This window comes from Eleutherodactylus coqui, chromosome 13, assembly GCF_035609145.1.
Source record: "Eleutherodactylus coqui strain aEleCoq1 chromosome 13, aEleCoq1.hap1, whole genome shotgun sequence".
NCBI classification, from domain to species: Eukaryota; Metazoa; Chordata; class Amphibia; order Anura; family Eleutherodactylidae; genus Eleutherodactylus; species Eleutherodactylus coqui.
In genome coordinates this window covers 57,944,585-57,967,413 of record NC_089849.1, presented here as the reverse complement: position 1 = coordinate 57,967,413, position 22,829 = coordinate 57,944,585, and the positions used below count along the sequence as shown (strand labels likewise).

Sequence of the window (22,829 nt, the reverse complement as noted above, 5' to 3'; positions counted from 1 at the left end):
TTTACAGACACATTGGAAAATCAGACTGAATACTAAAGATTATAAGTCATAGATGTCTATAGATCAGAAACTGATACACTCATTACCAGCATTTACTGTGGACAGTAAAATGATAACTGCAGTCATAATAACATGCTCAGCCTCGGAAAATTCATCTACGCATTTAATATTCTTCACGGACACTGGAAAGAATAGTGCCTTATTTTTGTGACCGGTCCAGGAATTTCTGGACGGCTGGCAACCCTGAGCCTCGAAAGAACAGATTTACCGTATATACTCAAGTATTAGCCGACCCGAGTATAAGCCGAGGCACCTAATTTTACCACAAAAAACTGGGAACATTAGGTGCCTCAAGTATAAGCCTAGGGTGAGAAATGCAATGGTCTGCCAACAACCCATGCAGTGATTTTTAAGGAAGTGCTTTGAATATAAGCTCTTCCCTGAAAATCATCCCTAGCATGTGTAAAAAAATATATATATACTCTCACCTGTCCGCCGCTGCTGGGGCTCTAGCTGCTTGGATCCTGTCACTGTAATGAAGTTCCTTCAGCAGGCGGCGATTTAACATCCCCGCCTGCTGAAAAGTCTGCGTTTGATTGGCTGAGAGCTCAGCCAATCACAGCCAACGCTCAGGCATTCATTGAATGACAGGTGAGTGCTGCCTGTGATTGGTCACAGCACTCAGGCAATCACAGGCAGCGCTCGGCCATTCACTGAATTCATTGAATGGCTGAGTACTGCCTGTGATTGGCTGAGCGCTCAGCCAATCAGACGCACCCCTTTAGCAGGCGAGCATTTTAAATCCCTGCCTGCTGAAAGAACTTCTTTACAGTGACCGGACCCAAGCAGCTAGATGCGCCTGAGCCCCAGCAGCGGCGGAGATGTAAGTATGTTTTTTTCTTTTTTTTTTTTTTTACGCATTCTAGGGATGATTTTCAGGGAAGGGCTTATATTTAAAGCCCTTGCGTGAAAATCACTGCAGGGGTGCCATCAGTCCATTGCTCTCAATAGGTCTGCTGGCAGCAGCCACGGCCCCATTGAAAGCAATGGGAGAAACTCACAACTCGAGTATAAGCCGAGGGGGGCTTTATCAGCATAAAAAAAAAGTACTGAAAAAGTAGGCTTATACTCGAGTATATGTATGGTATGTATTATTCACAACAGAAACGGATGAAAATTCTACCAGAAATCTACACCAGCCCATAGGCACACGTGATGCAAAGCTCTTTTCCAATGAAAATGCCTCGCCTCCACAGGAATTTCACATGGTGGGAAGTGTGATATGGGGGCAGGATTCGCTTGCCCATGTATAGTTAGTAGAGATGAGCGAACACCAAAATGTTCGGGTGTTCGTTATTCGTAACGAACTTCCCGTGATGCTCGAGGGTTCGTTTCGAACAACGAACCCCATTGAAGTCAATGGGCGACCAGAACATTTTTGTATTTCGCCGATGCTCGCTAAGGTTTTCATGTGTGAAAATCTGGGCAATTCAGGAAAGTGATGGGAATGACACAGTGACGGATAGGGCAGGCGAGGGGCTACATGTTGGGCTGCATCTCAAGTTCCCAGGTCCCACTATTAAGCCACAATACCGGCAAGAGTGGGCCCCCCCCCCTCCCAACAACTTTTACTTCTGAAAAGCCCTCATTAGCATGGCATACCTTTGCTAAGCACCACACTACCTCCAACAAAGCACAATCACTGCCTGCATGACACTCCACTGACACTTCTCCTGGGTTACATGCTGCCCAAACGGCCCCCCTCCCCCCCACAGCGCACACCAAAGTGTCCCTGCGCAGCCTTCAGCTGCCCTCATGCCACACCACGCTCATGTCTATTTAGAATTGCGTCTGCCATGACGAGGGACCGCAGGCACACACTGCAGAGGTTGGCACGGCTAGGCAGCGACCCTCTTTAAAAGTGGCGGAGCGATAGCCCACAATGCTGTACAGAAGCAATGATAAATAGAATCCTGTGCCACCGCCATCAGGAGCTGCACACGTGGGCATAGCAATGGGGAACCTATGTGCCACACACTATTCATTCTGTCAAGGTGTCTGCATGCCCCAGTCAGACCGGGCTTTTTAATTCATAGACACAGGCAGGTACAACTCCCTATTGTGAAGTCCCTGTCGACCCACAGCATGGGTGGCTCCCTGGAACCCACCGGCGGTACACAGAAATATCCCATTGCATTGCCCAACACAGCTGAGGTAGTAATGTCGTGCTTAATGCAGGTGGGCTTCGGCCCACACTGCATGCCCCAGTCTGACTGGGGTTCTTTATAAGTGTACAGATGTAGTAAAAACTCCGTGTGCACCTACAGCATGGGTGGGTGCCAGGAAGCCACCGGCGGTACATAGAAATATCCCATTGCATTGCCCAACACAGCTGAGGTAGTAATGTTGTGCTTAACCCTTTCCAATCCAATTTGTATATGGTTTTCCTAGGGGGCTTACTCTTTTTCTGCTGTTATACAACGGCGCTATATGCTGGCTAAAGCCAGTACTGCATGAGCTGACACGTAGGATAGCCTCCGACAGCAGAGAGGCTGGCAATATACAGTAAGAGAACCCCGACGGACGTCTACCAACAACGGAGCTGTACAGCCTTAAACCCTAATGTCTTCACAGGTCACACAGTGGACTGGAAAGGGTTAATGCAGGTGGGTTTCGGCCCACACTGCATGCCCCAGTCAGACTGGGGTTCTTTACAAGTGGACACATGTAGGTTTAACTCCCTGTGGACCCACTGCCTGGGTGGGTGCCAGGAAGCCACCGGCGGTACATAGAAATATCCCATTGCATTGCCCAACACAGCTGAGGTAGTAATGTCGTGCGTAATACAGGTGGGCTTCGGCCCACACTGCATGCCCCAGTCAGACGGGTTTTTTAGAAGTGTACAGAAGTATTAAAAACTCAGTGTGCACCTACAGCATGGGTGGCTCCCTGGAACCCACCGGCGGTACACAAAAATATCCCATTGCATTGCCCAACACAGCTGAGGTAACGTCAGCTGTAATGCAGGTGGGCTAAAAATTAATTTGATTACACTGTAGGCGAGGGCCCACAAAAATTGCTGTATCAACAGTACTAATGTACATCCCAAAAATTGGCCATGGCCAGCCAAGAGGGCAGGTGAAACCCATTAATCGCTTTGGTTAATGTGGCTTAAGTGGTAACTAGGCCTGGAGGCAGCCCAGTGTAACGAAAAATTGGTTCAAGTTAAAGTTCCAATGCTTTTAAGCGCATTGAAACTTATAAAAATTGTTCAGAAAAATTATTTGAGTGAGCCTTGTGGCCCTAAGAAAAATTGCCCGTTCAGCGTGATTACGTGAGGTTTCACGAGGAGGAACAGGAGGAGGAGGAGGAGGAATATTAGACACAGATTGATGAAGCACAAATGTCCCCGTTTTGGATGGTGAGAGAGAACGTAGCTTCCATCCGCGGGTGCAGCCTACGTATTGCTTACGTATCGCTGCTGTCCGCTGGTGGAGAACAGAACGTGTCACAGAACGTGAGGGTAGCAGAGTTATTATAACTCTTGGAGAGCAGGTATTTTTTTTCCCAATTAAGGAAAGCAAATGGCGAACCCAGCAGTAAAGCGTAGCTGGCTGCGTATGATTTAGCAATGTTTTTCACGCAGCTCACACGTCTCCACAGGCGTAAGGACGGATACAGGCTGGACAAATAGATTTCTTTTCAGTTTTTTCCCACCAACAGGCAGCACTGCGTATATTCAATGAACCTGAGAAGTTTAATAACTGTGCTGTGTCCCTGCTTATGTGTCACAGAACGTGAGGGTAGCAGAGTTATTATAACTCTTGGAGAGCAGGTATTTTTTTTCCCAATTAAGGAAAGCAAATGGCGAACCCAGCAGTAAAGCGTAGCTGGCTGCGTATGATTTAGCAATGTTTTTCACGCAGCTCACACGTCTCCACAGGCGTAAGGACGGACACAGGCTGGACAAATAGATTTGTTTTCAGTTTTTTCCCACCAACAGGCAGCACTGCGTATATTCAATGAACCTGCGAAGTTTAATAACTGCGCTGTGTCCCTGCTTATGTGTCACAGAACGTGAGGGTAGCAGAGTTATTATAACTCTTGGAGAGCAGGTATTTTTTTTCCCAATTAAGGAAAGCAAATGGCGAACCCAGCAGTAAAGCGTAGCTGGCTGCGTATGATTTAGCAATGTTTTTCACGCAGCTCACACGTGTCCACCGCCCGTAAGGACGGACAGAGGCTGGACAAATAGATTTGTTTTCAGTTTTTTCCCACCAACAGGCAGCACTGCGTATATTCTATGAATAATAACGGTGTTGTGGCCCTGCCTATACAATTCTTTCCCTGCAGTATCAATGGAGGGTGCAATGCTCTGCAGAGGCGATTTTGAGAAGCCCAAAAAAAATGCAGCACAGCCAACAGCAGCCTGGACAGTACTGCACACGGATAAATATGGCCCTAGAAAGGACCGTTGAGGTTCTTGAAGGCTACACTCACTCCTAACACTCTCCCTGCCTATGCAGCACTTCTGTCCCTAATGCCAGGTGCAACGGTCTGCAGAGGCGATTTTGAGAAAAAAAAAATCCCACTGCTAACAGCAGCCAACACACAGCTATCAGTGGCCCTAATAAGGACCTTTGGGGGGTCTTGAAGCCTACACTAACTACCAATTCTTTCCCTACAGCAGCTCCGGTATAAACAGCACTGTCCCTCATCTAACTCACACCGCATCTGAGGCGAACCGCGGGAGGGGCCGACTTTTATATTAGGCGAACACCTGATCTCGCCAGCCACTCACAGCAGGGGGGTGGTATAGGGCTTAAACGTTGCAGGGGGAAGTTGTAATGCCTTCCCTGTCTTTCAATTGGCCAGAAAAGCGCGCTAACGTCTCAGGGAAGGAAGTGAAAGTAACCAGAACACCGCATGGTGTTCGTCACGAATAACGAACATCCCGAACACCCTAATATTCGCACGAATATCAAGCTCGGACGAACGCGTTCGCTCATCTCTAATAGTTAGCTCTTGAGAGCTCTTTACAGTTTTTCACTTGGGGTCCAAAAGCTTCAAGCTGCTATTGATAACCCAAATATTTGTTGACCCGCACACAATAGTTTGCGTTTAACTCATTGTCCCTTGAATTAATCATGCCGAAGATCCATAATCAGCATGAACCATATGCACAAAGAATATAAGTCAGTGAATGGAATCCCTGTTGCTCCATACTATAGAGCTGCAAAAATAAGCAGGATGTCATTGATAAAGGGCCATGACCTGACTCATCTCTCCCGCTGCTGGAATGAAAGCTCTGCAGTTTTCTACGGAGCACCCATACATCTTGACCATAGCAGTTCTATATTGTCATTGAGTCACCCGTTTTGACTATAAATGGCATAGCATATTGAAGTCTGACTTTTCAGAGTATGTTTTAACATCTTACAATAAAAATGAGATTGTATGCTTGTTAACCTTCCAATCAGCATTTTCAGAAATCTACCGGATGGCGACGTATCTGCTATGCTCCATATGGAGACCTAAAAGCATTCACTCTTTCTGATGTACAAGTGATGGCTCTTTTAACATGAGAACAGATAGATTGCTCTGTAGGACAGTCATTCTGATAAATAACGCCTGTCATATAAAAGTACACCGAGATAAAAATGTTCCCGAGTCACAAGTGTAGCACCTATTGTCAGAGCAGCAGCTATGAAATGACTGCATTTAGTAATTGCATGTGCACTCAACAGTCCCTCGCATGTATACATCAAAGTGGTGATATGACCCCAGAATAATGACTTATTTGTAGCTTTCTGCAGGAATGTTTGCAAGCCACTGAAAAACTGAAAATCTACATTGAGGGCCTGACCACTGAATTGCAGATTGTGAGTATTTCCATATAGTAACTATTATACTCCATTGATATAGAATGCATATACTGTAGTTCTGTACTGTGATGCTTGCAAAGTTTGGATGGAGGTACTAAGCCTTGTGTATCAATGCAAATAACCATATTAGTGTCTACAGTACATATATAATATGTACTGTGATTGACAGGGTTCTCCCTACATGTGTATAGGGAGCATTCTGTCAATCATAGTGAGCGAGGTGGGGAAAGTGGGAGGGGTATGACTTGTCAATCATGGTAAGCCTCATTAGGAGCTGGGTGAGGGAAGTCAGAGGGGAGTGGACCAAGTGATCTTGGTGATATTTTCCTTTTAGGGAGTATTTCCACATGGCAGCGTAATGCCAAGCGGCAAAGAGCTGCCCAAGCATTGCACTACAAATCCATATACTGTAAATGTATTTTCAAAGATGATATGCTCTTCTCTATTAACGAAACTTATTTCAATTTTCCACCATTAATTGATTCAATGTATACTCTTAAAAAATCAAGATAATCTGAAAGGATGGAAAATTTCCTAGACTAACTTTTCTGCTGTTTCTCAGGATGCTGGACGATCTATATATTGGACAGACAAGAGAGACTCAAGGGAGGGAGGAGGGGTTGCAACACTTTTGCTTTGCTTATTTCTGCTTTTGTTAAATAGGAGAAGTGATGAAAATCCAAATAAAAAATATTTAATATAAAAAAAAAAATCAAGCACCTAGAAGGAGTCGTAATTTTGCTGTAAAACTTGGCATGCAGTTAAATCTCAGAAAGAAATGCAATTGATTAGAGTTGCAGCATGATTAAATGAACGGTCTTGGCACCTCAGGCCCTAAAAGTGGTTCCACCCTGTTGTGAAAAGGCTCTCAGAGGCTCCTTGTGTGTAGTGACCTCTTCTTCCGCTTATATAGAGCTTGTTGACCACTAGACGCCTCTATGAAACAATCAGTTGACAGATTTTGAGAGGTGGCTCATTATTGGGATGTGAGTAGCTAGATGGTCATATGAACGATTTGCCCAGTACCTAGGCTTTTCTGACCAGACAGTTAGAAGTTTTTTGGATCAGAGGATGTGAAAGGGCACACACACAAAGCAACCGGGCTCAGGACGCGCTCAACAGACCACCAGTTGAGAGAATTGCCTGATCATTTAACAAGCACGAGCAGTTCCAAATGTTTTGTTATCCACCATCCAAGCACAGTTGGCACCTTGTTACAGGCCCCTGTGTCTGTCTGAACCATTTCTAGTCGCCTGGCTGAAGAACATTTGGTGTCATGGCACCCATTATGTGTACAGCCTTTGAAACCCAACCACCGCCACTTCCATTTGTAGTGGTGTTGTGAACACTGAAACTGGACTGCTACAGAACAAAACCAGGTGGTCATTGCACACAAATCCAGGTTTAGTTTGGGCACTGATGATGGTCGCGTTCATGTCTGAAGCCTGGCCTCAATACTGCCATCTGGGATGCCAACTTCAACTGCCTACAAGTCTTCTTGATCTAGAAGCTCAGGTACAGCAAATGCAGAACAGTATGCCAAAGATACCATACAGAACCTGTATGGCTCCATTTCTTGTATCCAAGCTAAAGGCAGTACAACAGGGTACTAGAGCCTCCATGCCCACTCGTATCACATCTTGTATTCAAGCTACAGGCGGTACAACAGGGTACTAGAGCCTCCATGTCTGTCTGTATTACATCTTGTATCCAAGCTAGTGGTGGTACAACAGGATACTAGAGCTTCTATGCCCACCCGTATCAGATCTTGTATCCAAGTTAGAGGTGGTAGAACAGGGTACTAGAACCTCTATGCCCACCCGTATCACATCTTGTATCCAAGCTAGAGGTGGTACAACAGGGTACTAGAGCCTCCATGCCTGTCCATATTACATCTTGTATCCAAGCTAGAGGCGGTACAACAGGGTACTAGAGCCTACCTTCAAGGGGTCAATTTTCTGCAATAAATTATCATTTTGCTCTGATATTGTAATCACTTACTTATATGAACATTACAATTACACAGAGAAAGTTTGATTCAATTCCAACAACTCCTCCTAGGTGCTTGATTGTCTTTACAAAGAGTATATGTTTATAGTTTAGAAAACCCATTTTCTTACAATCTGTAAACTAGTAGGGGGTCTCCCTTCAGCTTTTTTATCCACTAGCCATAGTTTAGAACAGGTAGAGCCCTTTTTCATGGAACAATTATTGTTCAGTTTTTCATTGTATCATGCGACACGGAAAGATAATTGTTCAGTGTAAAAACATTCAATGACTGAATGAGGAACGATACTTCATTCACTTATCATTCATCGTTCAGTTTCGGCAGTCATAAAACTCAAACAATGATCAGTCCATGTAAAAAGGCAGTCTTTTATCTATGAATGACTACCTGTTTACTGTAAATGGAGGCGGGCAACCGGAAATTATCTTCAGCATGCTCCACCTCCATTCACCAGGTTTCTCCAGAGATTGCAGCTGAATGGGAATGTTAATGCAAAAATCAATATTTGGTATACGATATGCATTTGGGGTCCAAATTCTTAGTTAGAGGTAAGCTGAGCTCAAGAGATTAACTCTCAGGACAACAACACTTAGCGTGATCAAAGTAATCTGTTTTTTGATTGACAGGCAACAGTTTTTATAGGGGCACATGATTCAATTACAATTATTCCAATCTATTCTAATTAATTTATTACCATTGGTGAAAGAAACCTAAACAAAATATGAATATGCAAAATAAGTAATTTAACATCTAAAATGCCAGGCAAACAGAATGCAGGCGCAGAAACAATCATATGTGATTAACTTCTTAGAATACAAAAGAGTATAATAAGTATAAACAATACGTTGTTTAGAGAGTAACGGGAGAACAGGGCGCAATGACCGGAGACATTCAATCTAGAGCTTTGGAATGTTCCAAACATCGAGGTCCCTTTTTATTAACAGGATTTGAGCAAATCTAGTTAAAGGAAAAGTACAAAACATTGATACACACTATATCATACAAAATGGAAGGAGCATACTATAAGACTGTCAAGGGAAAATGGAGTCATATTCATTTCACTAACAGGGGTGACCCAGCAAGGGACACTTTGGATCAGGTTGTTGACAAGGGTTCCTACGAACAATTATAGATAATCCAAAGCAGATCACCCCTTTAACATATAGTTTTCTGATAAGGCAAAAAAATAGGAGGACCCTGGCCATATGTGAGCTGAATATTGACATCTCTATGATGAGTTTAAAGGCCCCTTTACAAGCGTGGGTTCTCGGACAAGTGAACATTCCTGATCATCTGCAGCCATGCAAATATGTCATCAATCAACCAGTAAATGACCAAACTCACTTGTTTGCCACCTGATCGCATAGTTTATGCAGGCAAAGAAATCCAGCTCATTGGCAGCACATCTCCCCATGTAAACAGTGGGTGTATTGCCACCTATTTCAAAATATTAAAAATTGCATGTCCCCATACTTGGGATGATCTGAATGTAAACATCAGTAATGAGCCCCAAATGGCATGCTATATGTTGTCAGATGGTGTCATTAACCCCTTAATGCTTCAGGATAAATAGTTACGTAGCTTTGTATGGAGCGGGTTCGGGTCTTTGACAGCTGACCCCCACACGCAACACCCGCGATCAGAAAATCTGCCCCTGTAAAAGGCCCTTAGCCCATGCGCTCATTCTATAAATGTGTCAAGCTGATCTTTTTAGCAGACTTAATTAACCTTTCATCTGCGAATGTTCCAAAATGGGAACAGTGGATTCACATAGTTGCTGCCTTGGTTTGGATACGACAGGTAAAAGGTTAAATACTATATACTGAATATGGGATATTTGTTGCAGTCTTTAGGTTAATTAGCAGCAGAAGCAATTATTGGGGAACAGAAAGTTCTTGTAATGTATAGCACTGCAGATAATGAAGCATTAAGCAGTGCAGGACATAAATCAGACGACTGGAGTGGGTTAAACACAAAGCCGGTTCTTATAACCACACAATCTGTCCTTCACATACAGTAATTAGCTCATTCTTCTCTTTCCCCTGAGACTGTCCAGACACAGACTGCTGCAGGTGAACTCAAGGTCTGCGCAGGACCCGACTAGCTGGATGAAATGTATCATCCTTACCATAGCTCTGACATTTCAACCGGATGCTTTGTTATCATACAGACATCCCCTCTGTACACCATCATTATTATACGCTTTCATCGCATCCCCTTATTCTTGTACATTCATACATGATGAAATCAAATTGGAGGAATACATTGTGCGTGCTGAGCTGAAATGCCTAGGCTGAGCGTTTGTGATTTTAATTAAAAGGGTTGTATGAGAACACAAAGCATTGACTGCTTTATTTGATTTCTTAATGGAACAGCGCCACTCTTGTCCATGGCTGCGCATAGTATTGCAGCTCAGCATCATTCACTTGCACATAAATGAACTTCAGTTCCACACCTATCTCAGTAACAACAGTAGTGCTGTTTTTGGAATAAAGCAGCCATGTCTTTCTAATTTTGCAGCCCTTTTAGATGTATTGCAAACCGAAGACACTCGTTTACCTTAAGGCCCATTTACACGCAAAGACAATCTTTCAAATTATTGAAAGATTGACAGTTCTAGTGATCATTTTGCATAAACTGCTAATGGACACTAATGCTCTTTAGCACTTTATCAGCTTCATTTGCATGTAAATGAGCCTTCAGCAGCTGTTTGCAAATCCCAGCTTGTGGTCTGAACTTTGCACTCAGCTGCATTGTCTTTGTACGGGCTGTCAGCTGAATACAATGTAATCAGCTGCTCCTGTGGAGAACACAGCATGTGGTCCCTGCTATCTCTCTCCGGATGAATGATGGATTTTAAGTTCATCTAAAAATCATCATTTAGCTGATGAGTGAAAGATTAAAGCATTTACACGCAACGATTATCACTCAAAAGCCATAGTTTAAACGAATTTTGAGCGATCATCGTTGCATGCACATGGGGCTTTGGTATAGGGCTCTTGTGGTCAATTCAGGCCTTAGATTAGATGGCATCTTGTCTGGAATCCCCCACCTGCACACACACATCAAAACAAATAAACTATATATACTGTATACACTGATGGGCAATTTGTATGTATTCTGCTTGTGCAAAAAGTAGCAAGTTAACAACTTTCCCACACAAGAACAGCTCAGGAAACTAATACAATACCAGAACCAAGCTCATAACAGAACTACAGCACCAGAACTTAGTTTAGACCATAAATAAAGTACCAGATCCAAGTGAATAACATAAACACAACATCAACGAACATCAGTACATAGATGGAATACTAGAACCATGTTCAGTACATAAATACAGCTCCAGAACCAAGCTTATAACATAAATACATTAGAACTAAACAATTGGGTTGCAGTGGCACCAATGGGCTGACAGTTTCATCTTGGAACATCAGAGGGGAGGAGAATGATTCATGTAGTTCAACAAGACCCTGCCACAAAGAGAAAGAAAATCATCCGACCAGGGGGGTGATTACCCCAACCTACATCTGCCTGGTGTTGCCCCTACAAGCTGGCCACTGCATGGTTCACATGTAGCTAAGGCAGGGCATGCCGGTGGTTATCTGAAATGTGAAGCAATGTTTCTGCAATTGTCCCCAGTAACTTAGGAGGATTACCACCAGCAAAATCCTTCAAAGTCAACTCTACATGGACTGACTGATTGTAAAGCATGTAGGCAGAGATAGCGCAGCATCGAAAGTTGATCTGACATGTCCTCTGCATATTTTTACAGCTGCATCTGTCCACTTCATGATGACAGTACTAGTCCACTGTCATCGTCAAGTGGATAGTCTCTACCACATAGTGCCAACGGCTAACATGAACGTTGAGTGATGCTAGAGAAGGGAGAATGCCCACTTGATAATGGACTAGAATCAGTCTCCCAAAGCAACGTGAACCATCGTGGACAACAGTCAGGCTGAACAAGAAGAGCTGCAGTATAAAGCATGTATGGAGAAATAAAGCAGTATTTTGAGTCTCTTATTAGGCCTCTTTCACTTGAGCATTATTTTGACGCTAAGTAGGCGTGTCAAAATATCACGGCCATTAGAACCAATGTTTCTTATGGATTCCTCCAGACAAATGATTTTTTTGATGCCCCCCCCAAAAAATCGCTCCGCAAAATATAGGACATAAGTGCGTTATTTTAACGCTGAAATTTCGTTGTGCGCTAAAATATAGGTCTTTGCTGAGAAATGACGCTGGTGTGAAAGAGGCCTTACATTGGAGGTACACTGTGCCAGTGATCCGCACTCACACATCACAGCCCTACACTGGAGCAGCCAGCACTGGAGACATTTAAGCATTACCCGCATATAACTTTTAGTCCCACAGGTCGTTTGCTTTAACCCTTTCTAATCCACTGTCTAACCTCTGAAGACATTATGATTTAAGGCTGTACAGCTCCGATGTTGGAAAACATCCATCGGGGGTCTCTTACTGTATATTGCCAGCCTCTCTGCCGTCGGAGCCTATCCAACGTGTCACCTCATGCAGTACTGGCTTTAGCCAGCATATAGCGCTGTTGTATAACGGCTGAAAAAGAGTAAGCCCCCTAGGAAAACCAGGATACAAATTGGATTGGAAAGGGTTAATTGAAAAAAAATCATGAAAATGATGGTTTCCCTTTTAAATAATACAGATGATTGCTTTAACAATGCTTTAAAAAATGTGTCAGATTGGATTGTGACAGCCAAATAAAACCTACTTCCAGCTACTTGTCTTATTTTGCAAGAAAGTGTCTCCTAGGACTATTCCTGCGAATTGATGACTCATGTGTTTATGGGATGGTTGGCATGTCTGAGTGGCGAGGGAGCTGTCTGCGCCTCCGTGGGCAGGGGGATTGTTTCATTGTTTAGCCGTAAAAATCAGTGCTTGCAAGATTATTAAAGCAAATAGTGACCCTCAGCAGACTGCAGATACCTCTTTTAATATTGTCTTTTGTGTGAATGTCAGATCAAGAGCAGACAGGAGGAGGAGAAGAAGCAACTCTGTTCTCTGCGGGACCTACTGAAGCCTACGCTGCAGATTGAGCAGAAAGAGGTAAAAATAATCCCACATTTTCTGACCATACTGCCCTTTATTGGTTTTTCATTTTTACCATATATATTAGATGAATTTGGTATGACTGCTATAAACAAGACAACTTTTTGATGGTTTGAGGTCCTTTAAACTGAAATGCCATATTGAAATTATACTAGGGGAATACTTCTATATTACACTACCGCCAAGGCATGTTTTGCACAAAATGGACTGTAGAGGGCAGTGCATCAAAAATAGAAGTCATGCAGCCCCCCCGTTGTAGGCCCGGCACTAGGCAGAACCCAGTGGGTTAGTTTTTCTGCAATGTTGCTTTAATTTTTTTCACCATACAAGAAACTTGTATTCTTATATATACATGCAGGGTGTCCACAATACCTGTCCCGGGGCAAAAGAGATCTTTCCAGCTTTGCAGGTAACGTGTGGGGAGCTGCTTGTTCCAGCACTAAAATAACCAATGGGAATCAATGTATTGCAAATTAGCATAACAATGCATTTATTCATTGGTGACAATTAAGAAATGCCTCAAAGGAATACATGAAAACAGTGAAACAAAAGAAATCATTCAATTGAAGGGTCCTGTGACAATCGCACTATGGATAAATGGGCAAATGACTTGTCTTTGGCACAACGTCCACTAGTTTGGTACCAGCATGATGTCACTCCACCTCATTCTCAGAGAGATCTGCGTCAGTGGCTTCCAGCTTGTTATGGAACCCTTTGCATGGTACAACATGTCCCTGTTATTTAGCCATCATGTTCCTGAGACTTGGGATTTCTCAATTTCTTTCTATGGGGTCACTTTAAGGGCAGCTTTAGACTGGTAAGGGCAATATTGGGCCATGATTCCGGGCATGATATCGCACTGTCCACCATGGGAAAGCTTCGTAGCACTACGGGGAATCCCTTCATCCCCGTGGGGGAAGTGATTCCCCCGCTGGGGATGAAGGGATTCCCCCGCTGGGAAAGAAGTGATTTCTCCACCAATAAAAAAGGGATTCCCCTGCCATGGCTGTCACAGCTGTGGCAGAAGATTGCGGATTTCCTCCATTGCTTTCAATGGGGCAGGCGCTGCTGAAAAATGGCTGTCACAGCCACAGCAGAGGATTGCGGATTTCTTCCGTTGCTTTTAATGGGGTGGGCACTGCTGAAACATAGAACATGTTGCAATTTTTTTGTTTCCACACAACATCGCGTTAGTGAAAACATCACAAATAGAAATGAAACCATTGAAAATAATTGATTTCACAATTATGCATTTGCACTTCCTCTTGTATCGCACGATTTTACTGCCTCTGCGAAACTAGCCTCAGGCCTCATTCACATGGGCGTCAAAAGCACACAGAAGCTATCTGCGCAAAAAAAACTGCAGCTAGTGCTGCAGAGAATCGTGTGAATAGACGATTTTCTGCAATCAAGTGCTGAGCCTCATTAGCGTTTAAATCGCCCATTCACACGATCGGGAGCTGCGTGTTGCTGCAAAATGCGCTGCTGTTCAGAATTGCCTTGGTCGGGAGAAATCCTCCTAATGACTTCTAATGTCTTAACCCTTTCCAATCCACTGTCTGACATCTAAAGACATTATGGTTTAAGGCTGTACAGCTGCGATGTTGGAAGATGTCCATCAGGGTTCTCTTACTGTATATTGCCAGCCTCTCTGCATCGGAGCCTCTCCAACGTGTCACCTCATGCAGTACTGACTTTAGCCAGCAGATAGCGCCGTTGTATAATGGCAGAAAAAGAGTAAGCCCCCCTAGGAAAACCAGGATACAAATTGGACTGGAAAGGGTTAAATAGAGGCAATTGTCTTCTGTTCCGAGCGATGGATGCAGCTAAACTCCCTCCCCCTCCCTTTTTTCCAGCTCCTATCAGAGTCTATGGAGGCTTTGGGGATTTTTCTGCCAAAAGATTGGTCCAGACCTATTTTTTCACACAGCAGGGGATTTCAGTTGCTGAGTTCAGTCGCTAATGTCCTATCTTTTTAGGTGCGATTTATTTGCGCGGCCTAAAATTGTTTATCTGAACGTTGCTATTGGAAAGCATTTGCTCTATTAGTTGCGTTTTTTTAGTGCGTATAACTTGGCTGCAGAAAATCATCCATGTGAATGAGGCCTCAGTCTAAGGAACTCAGACCGATATTGCGCTTGTAGACCTACGACGTTCCCTGCGATGGCGATGTATTTTTTGCCTCCAAAATAATTTTGTTAAATGATGGGTCTTTTTACATGGTATAAACTCAGAAAGGAGCTAATATACCACGCAGGAGGTATATTAATGGCGCTATAACAGGAACAGAACAATGAACGGCTGGCTTCACACCAGTGCCGGCACATTTGCTTCTATGGGGACCTTTGATGGGCAAATACGCAGAAAAATGTTCTACTTTTTTTTTTTTGCACGACTGAAATTCGCATGAAACATATGGAAATGTCAATGAACCCATTGAAATCAGTGGGTTTTATTTTCTGCGTATCTCATGTGTAAGTGTGCCCGTTTGAATTCGGCCTTAGACAGCTGTATACGGCGGATACCCAGCAGAACCTCATGATATTGGTGAACTGGAGAGATGAGTACGAGTCGCCAGTGAAACAGTGGCCCCAGATATGCTACATGCCGTCCATTCCACCACACTTAGCCGTGTACATCTTGGTACAGCCGCAGATGACGGTCGTTATAAACATTTTCTGTACATTTTTGGTTTCCAGACCGGCGTTTCTCTTTATCCTGTATAGCTAGAAATGACTTTTTTATGCTAATTGGTCTGTCTTAGGCCTCATTCACACGAGCGTGAAACACATGTCATTTTACCCGTGCAAAGAATCGCGGCTAATAGAACCAATGAATTCCTATGGAATCCTTCACACAGGAGAATTTCAAGTGCGTAAAAAAAATTTGCACCTACAATAATTGGACAAGCACTACTGAAATCCCACAACTGAAACTCCCTGCTGCGTGAAAAGATAGGACCTGACCTATCATTAGCGCACTAAGCACAGGAGTTTCCATAGACTCCTATGGGAGCTGGATAACAAGGTAATCATTCCAATTGTTTAGTTTAAACGTCTAAACAATCGGAATGGGAGATGCAAGGAGATAAGCGGGGAGGGAGTGCTGCCGTGCCGCTAAACACAGAAGTACATTTTAAAGGTCTTGCTGTAAGCTTCTGTTAGTCCCTACAGGGATGAGGGGACTAACAGGAGTTTACAACAAGACATTTAAAATGTGCTGTTCAGCTGTCCCCGAACGAGGAATTCCCCATAGCAGGGAGAGAAGGAATTCTTCTGCAGGGGAAACTTTCTCACCCTGCAGCAGGGATGAAGGAAATCCTAGGGGAACCCCCTTCTCTGCAGGGCTTTCCTTCATTTCAGCTGGACTTCGCCTGCAGGGGAGAATAAGGAAATCCTGCGCAGCTGGGGCTATCCTTATTCTCCCCTGCAGGAGAACCCTGACATTGTCGCAGCGGGAATATCTCTCCAGCCTGGCTGAGATCAAGGGAAGCCCTTCAGAGAAGGGGATTCTCCCGGGGCTTTCCTTCATCTTTCTCGCTCCCCTCTCAGCTGCAGCACTCATTTTCAGCAACACGCAGCTCTTGATCACGTGAATGGGCAATTTCACCACTAATTAGGCTCATGGCTTGATTACGAGAAAGTGCCCATTCATGCTGGGGTTTTTTTGCGCAGTTAGCCGCGATTTTTTTTTGCGCAGATAACCTTGGCGTGAATTTAACGCTCGTATGAATGAGGCCTTATGTAGATTCTGTTTGGTTATTTTAGCGCTGGAACAAGCAGCTCCCCACACACCACCCTGCAATGCTGGAAATACTTCCTTTGCCCTTGAACAGATATTTCTGTATATGTAAAATATCAGAACAGTAATGGTTTAGCTATGTTGTTGTGGCAACCAGTAGAGACCACCTATTGGGACATTAGACCCCCAACAGAATCACACCGGCCTCTTCCTGCCTTCCTCTTCTCTTTGGTCAGCGGGTTGCATGGCGACTGTAGTCCGAGCGCTACATGTGCTTTCCTCTAGCTACTCGGCTTAATAATATTGATAGGCAGGAAGAGATTCACAGAAGACCGGATGACATGTTCCCTCTTCATCCAGAAATATGTCCAGAGATGATTGTCATTGGATGATTTAGGGAACAAAACTGCACTATTACTTCAGCATTGATATTCCGCACTATGGATATTATTCTACTGGCTTTGGCTTTCCCAGGTTTCCTTTAATGATTGTATCTGAAATTGAAGAAGACAGGAACATGTTATTCTGTAAGATACTAAACATTAGTGCAACTTTGTGGCAGCAGAAAATGAACACTTTTCTCCAAACCGGCACGAATTCCTAAGTACACCCATTAAAATATAATTATCTTACTATTATGTTGTAATGGGGAAGCCTAGAATACTTATCAGAAACCTCTCCTCTGCCTTTGATGCTTTCTAACCACACGATGTCCTCAAGGACAAGAGAAGGTCATTTATGCCTATTCATAATGTATGTAGAAAATGGTCTGCATTCAATTTACAAGTGCGGCAAAACAGCAAATCTAATCCTAAGTGCTAATGACCCTCATGTACAAATGGTAAAAACCTTCCTCAACCTAACCGCATTAATGAGTAACCATCTCCCTTAGGGCTCTTTCACACCGGCGTAGGCGCTTTTATATTTGCCCGCCAGCACCGTATAAATGCGTGAACGGTCGCAAAAACTGGTTTGGTCGCCCGTTCATATGGCCCCGGCCCGGCACATATATGCCGAGTCCACAATGGCGTTAGGTGGGGGAAGATAGTTTAGCTTTGCTAAACTGCCTTCCCTCTTTCCACCCCCTCACCGACTCTCGGCATGGGAAGGGGGTGGGATGGGAGCTAGTGTGCTGAGCTCCTGCCCCCTCTCCACCCCTTGTCGGTAGCCAGCAATGGGAGGGGGCTTAGCAACTAGCTTTCGCCGTGTCTCGCCCCCTCCATTGCAAATATCCAGCAAGGGGCAGAGAGGAGGAGAGTAGGAGGAGGGAGTTTAGCAGTCACGCTGCTAAACTCCCTCCCACCTCCCTTCTCCAGCCGCTCTCATTGGCTCCCATAGGATGAAGGAATCTGTACGTTCCCATAGGATACCATTGGTTCTAATAGTCATGTGTTTTTTAAGTGCATGATTTTTGCACAGCTAGCTCCCTGTGTGAATGATCCCTAACAAAGTGTAGCCAAGCTAAGGCTACTTTTAACTTTGCTAATCAATAATAGATTGATGAGGGTCAGAAACTCAAGACTCAACTAAATATCTATTTGCCGAGTCAGCACGTTTATGCACTGAGCTGATTTCTGTAGAAAACAGACAGCTCCGTTCCCACTGCAGTGGCCAGGCTTGGCATTACAGGTGCAGTTCCTTTTGAAATGAATGGGAAGTTTGCCTGCAATACTAAGCTAGGTTACTGCAGTGGGAACAGAGCTGTCCGCTTCCTGCAGAAATCACTTCGCTGCACTAGAACACCAATCTGGTAAGCAGCTGATTGATGTGAGTCCCTCCCGCCAATTTACTATTGATGACCTGTCCTGAGGATAGGCCATATAGTTTACAACTAGACAACCCCTCTAAATGTGTCTAACAAATAGTTAATGCAAAAAATAAATATAACTTATTGCTGTAAAGGAAGGCTGGAATACTACCTCTGTCACCACGTCTTTTCATATTTCTGGGCCTGCCAAGTAGTAATAATATACATACTGCAACTCTTTTTGTCTACAAAACTAGGTTTACTTTGAAACCCATGGTTGTGTTCCATCAGGATCTTGTCTTATATGAAGTACTAAATAACATTATTTGCTGTATTATCCTGGTCAGTAAAGGAAAATGAAACCTCTGATGGACCCATCATATGTAGCATAGTAACATAACATGTTAGGTCAGGAAAAAAAAGACATATGTCCATCCAGTTCAGCCTATTACCCCCCAACCCCCATTGTTGTTTGAGATGAAGGCAAAAAACCCCCCAATGATTTAGAAGCCAATTTTCCTCATTTAAGGGAAAATAAATTCCTTCCCGACTCCAGTCTGGCAATCAGAATAATCCCCGGAGAACCGACCCTTCTGAAGTTATCAGTGACTATAACATGTAATATTGTATCGCTCAAGAAAGGCGTTCAGGCCCCTCTTAAACTTTATTGAATTCGCCATCACCACGCCCTCAGGCGGAGAGCTCCATAGTCTCACTGCTCTTACAGTAAAGAACCCCCTGCTATGTCAGTGTCGAAACCTTCTTTCCTCTAGATGTAGAGGATGCCCCCTTGTTACAGTCACAGTCCTGGGTATAAATAGATGATGGGAGAGATCTCTGTATTGTCCCCTGATATATTTATACATAGTTATTAGGTCGCTCCTCAGCCATCTTTTTTTCTAAAGTGAATAATCTCAATTTTGATAAACTCTCTGGGTATTTTAGTCCGCCCATTCCATGTATTACTTTACTTGCCTGCATTTGTACCCACTCAAGTTCTGATAAGTGCTTCTTGAATACTGGTACTCAAAACTGTACACAATCTTCCATGTGTGTTCGGACCAGTGACTTGTAAAGAGGAAGAACAAGGAAGGGGGGGGGGGGGGGGGGGTTGGGAACAGGCTGAACTGGATGGACATTTGTCTTTTTTCAACCTACCATACTATGTTACTATGTAATGTTTTCATCATGTGCTCCTAGATCTCTTTTGATGCACCCCATGATCCTATTTGCCTTGGCAGCAGCTGCCTGACACTGGTTACTCCAGTTATGTTTACAGTTAACTAAAATCCCCAAGTCCTTTTCCATGTCAATTTTGCTAGGCTCCATTACAAAATGGATCAAAACCCAGCCATCATATCTGTAATAGATCCTATATCTAAACAGAGCCTACTCTGAGTATTGGCGGTACTCCCACTCAGTCTGGACTATTGTTTATCTGATACTGCTTGTTTTCTCTTCCAATATTCATCTCTGTGTCCTTCCTCTCTCCCTTTGCTTTCCAAAGTTCAGAAGAGTAAGTTAATCGATTTTTCTTTCATTTCTCCTCACTGCTGCTTTATTCGTAAATATCAAAAAATGACATTTAGCTGCAATTGCTCCATGTATTTACAGAAAAACATTGATATTTATCTCATAGACAGCAAATTATCTCGATTACTGCATATCTTTGGTTTATAAGCTGTATTTTCTCTGCAATATTTGTGTATATATGACACCACCTGATGGTCATTGTTAGTGATGAGCGAACATACTCGCTAAGGGAAATTACTCGAGCGAGCATTGCCCTTAGCGAGTACCTGCCGGCTCGGAGGAAAAGATTCAGCTGCTGGCGCAGGGGAGCAGTGAGTTGCGGGAGTGAGCAGGGGGGAACGGGGGGGGGGAGAGGGAGAGAGAGATCTCCCCTCCGTTCCTCCCTGCTCTTCCCCGCCGCTTCCCGCCCCCCGCCGGCACCCGAATCTTTTCCTCCGAGCAGGCAGGTACTCGCTAAGGGCAATGCTCGCTCATCTCTAGTCATTGTCCTTCATTGTTAGTTATTTTTATCATCTTAATAAACTGATTTTTAACTAAGGGTTTCTTCTATAATCAACTCAGCTTTCTCTATATTTTATATGTCTCTTGTGGAATGTATATGATAACACAGCATGTTAATTGTGCCTCATAAAAGAGTAGGTCATAACAATATACTATGCTATAAAAGGATACAATTTGTTTGCTACACTGCTGCTTCTTATGTAAAATTATGCTGCAAAATTATTTATTTTCAAGACAATAGATCATGCTACCAAGAGCATGTGTTTAATAAAGGCAGTGTCAATTAGAGCAAGAGCCCTAACTTAGGCCGATCCCATCCCCCCCCCCCCCTCCATGTGGCCAATGTGAACATGCACAGGAATACCAACATTTCCACAAGTACTACACCCTACAATCCCAGAATATAGAATAGTTAACAAGGAGGAGGGTCCATTTTGATTTTACTAGATGCCTTTCTGTCTACCCTTACGTTCAAGAAAAAAGCAAATCCTTTAGATTTACCTGAATTTCGGCATTGATTACTAATAAATTGTGGTCTGATTGTTATCCAAGTCATAATTCTAGACATATACACCCAAACTAAATTAAAAACACACAAACAATTTTACCATTCACGTTTATATTGAGCATATTGAGTAAAATTTCACAGTGTAGGGAGTAAAAGTAAGTGAACCCTTGAATTTAATAACCTATAGACCCCCCTTTTTTTAGCTGCAACCGCCTCCACCAAACATTTCCTTTAGTTGCAAATAAGATTTACACAACATTGAGGAAGAATTTTGGACCATTCCTCCCTTATGTTCATCAACATTTCTGGTATGCCTTGTGTGCACAGCCCTTTTCAGGTCATGCTAGAGATTCTTAACAGGTTTAAGGACAGAATGCTGACTTGGCCATTCCAAAAACACAAGACCTTATCTTTTTCTTTCATTCTTTTACTGATTTACTTGGGTCATGGACAGTTGCTCTTACGTTCTCCTCTAAAATTTGGGATGCAGCTTAGAATTCATTCTTCCTACAATGATCTGAAGTCATCCAGACCCTGAGACAGCAAACCAGCCCCAAACCATGATGATTGGGAGGAAGTTTTGGTGTTGATGTGCATTGCTCTTTTCCCTCCAGACATAGCATTGGGCATTTGTGCTAAAAAGTTCCACTTTTGTCTCATTTCCCTTGGCTCTGGGCAAATTTGAGACCTGATACAATAATTGTTTTTGGCCAGCTAGACCAAATTTTTGTGTAATGGATTGTATTTGCCTTATAATTGTTGTATATTGGCTTCTTCTTTGATTGAACTCCCTTTCAGAAGACCATTTTCCAATTTTGAATGGTCGACTTGAAAGAGGTTTTATTATATTCACCTAAAAACCTATCCAGAACAATGATGTTCAAAAAAGCACATTTACTTTACTTTTCCAAACTGCATCCTAACTAAGCACCATGTACAACAAATACAAATTTCCACTTTTAATAGGTAAAATGCAATTAGACTGACTCGTTTTGACAGGCACTTAAATGGTACAAATTATTTTTCCCAGTAATTAAAATACATATTATTTTACAAGGGCTGCACGAAAAGAGAACATTAATGGGTCATTTAATTTGCCATTTACCAGTCCTCTCGCTAATAGTATTTAAATAGGAGGAGCAATTCTTCCTGGATGTTGCTGAAAACAGAGTGCCTCTGACAGATTAATTAGCAATGTTCTGTTCTGAATGGATAACTTCTGTCAGCCGGCAATGGCATGTATTGGGGGGGAGCTTACTTAGAGCAACAACCCATCTGTGAGTCCAATGTACTTTACACTTCTCTCCTCATAAACACTAATTATATTTCTCTAACGTTAACCCATCGCGAAAGATGATTTCATGAAATTAGATCTACACCTTTCATGTGCTAAAAGCCCTACTAATGAGAGCTGGAATATAATTAGTTGCTGTGGACAACTTCTTTAGTTGTTCTTTGCACCAACTTTGATAACTCTTCCTCCCCCCCCCCCCCTCCTCGTTTGTACCTAAAGAACATCACAATCTCACAGAAAATTAGTTGGCTACAAAGGATTGAATGAATGATCAGCAAGGAAATCATTATAATGGCGATGCTCTATTTTTTGCTCATGACTAAAATATTAAATCACGAATAAGGAGGTTATCCAGGCAAAAAAGAAAATTGGGAAAGCTGCTCAGTGTGGTGGAAAAACATTAAAAAAAAGGTATACTAACTTCATCTGATCTCTGGCGGCTCCCATTTCAACAGTTCCCAGTCCCCTCCTCTCTGCTCGATCTTCTGCCTCATCTCTTGGTTGCGCCACTTTTGGTCCCGTTTTCA

General features: G+C 43.3%; 1 protein-coding gene across 1 annotated transcript in view; it reads left to right on the top strand.

The window, feature by feature from the left end:
- LOC136587526 (arf-GAP with SH3 domain, ANK repeat and PH domain-containing protein 1-like) overlaps window positions 1–22,829 on the top strand; it is a 193,270-nt gene that overhangs the window by 116,638 nt on the left and 53,803 nt on the right. Inside the window, exons 8-9 of the mRNA XM_066586153.1 lie at window positions 5,807–5,882; window positions 12,889–12,975. Of these exons, the coding sequence (XP_066442250.1) occupies window positions 5,807–5,882; window positions 12,889–12,975 (163 nt within the window). The remainder of the gene's footprint in view (window positions 1–5,806; window positions 5,883–12,888; window positions 12,976–22,829) is intronic.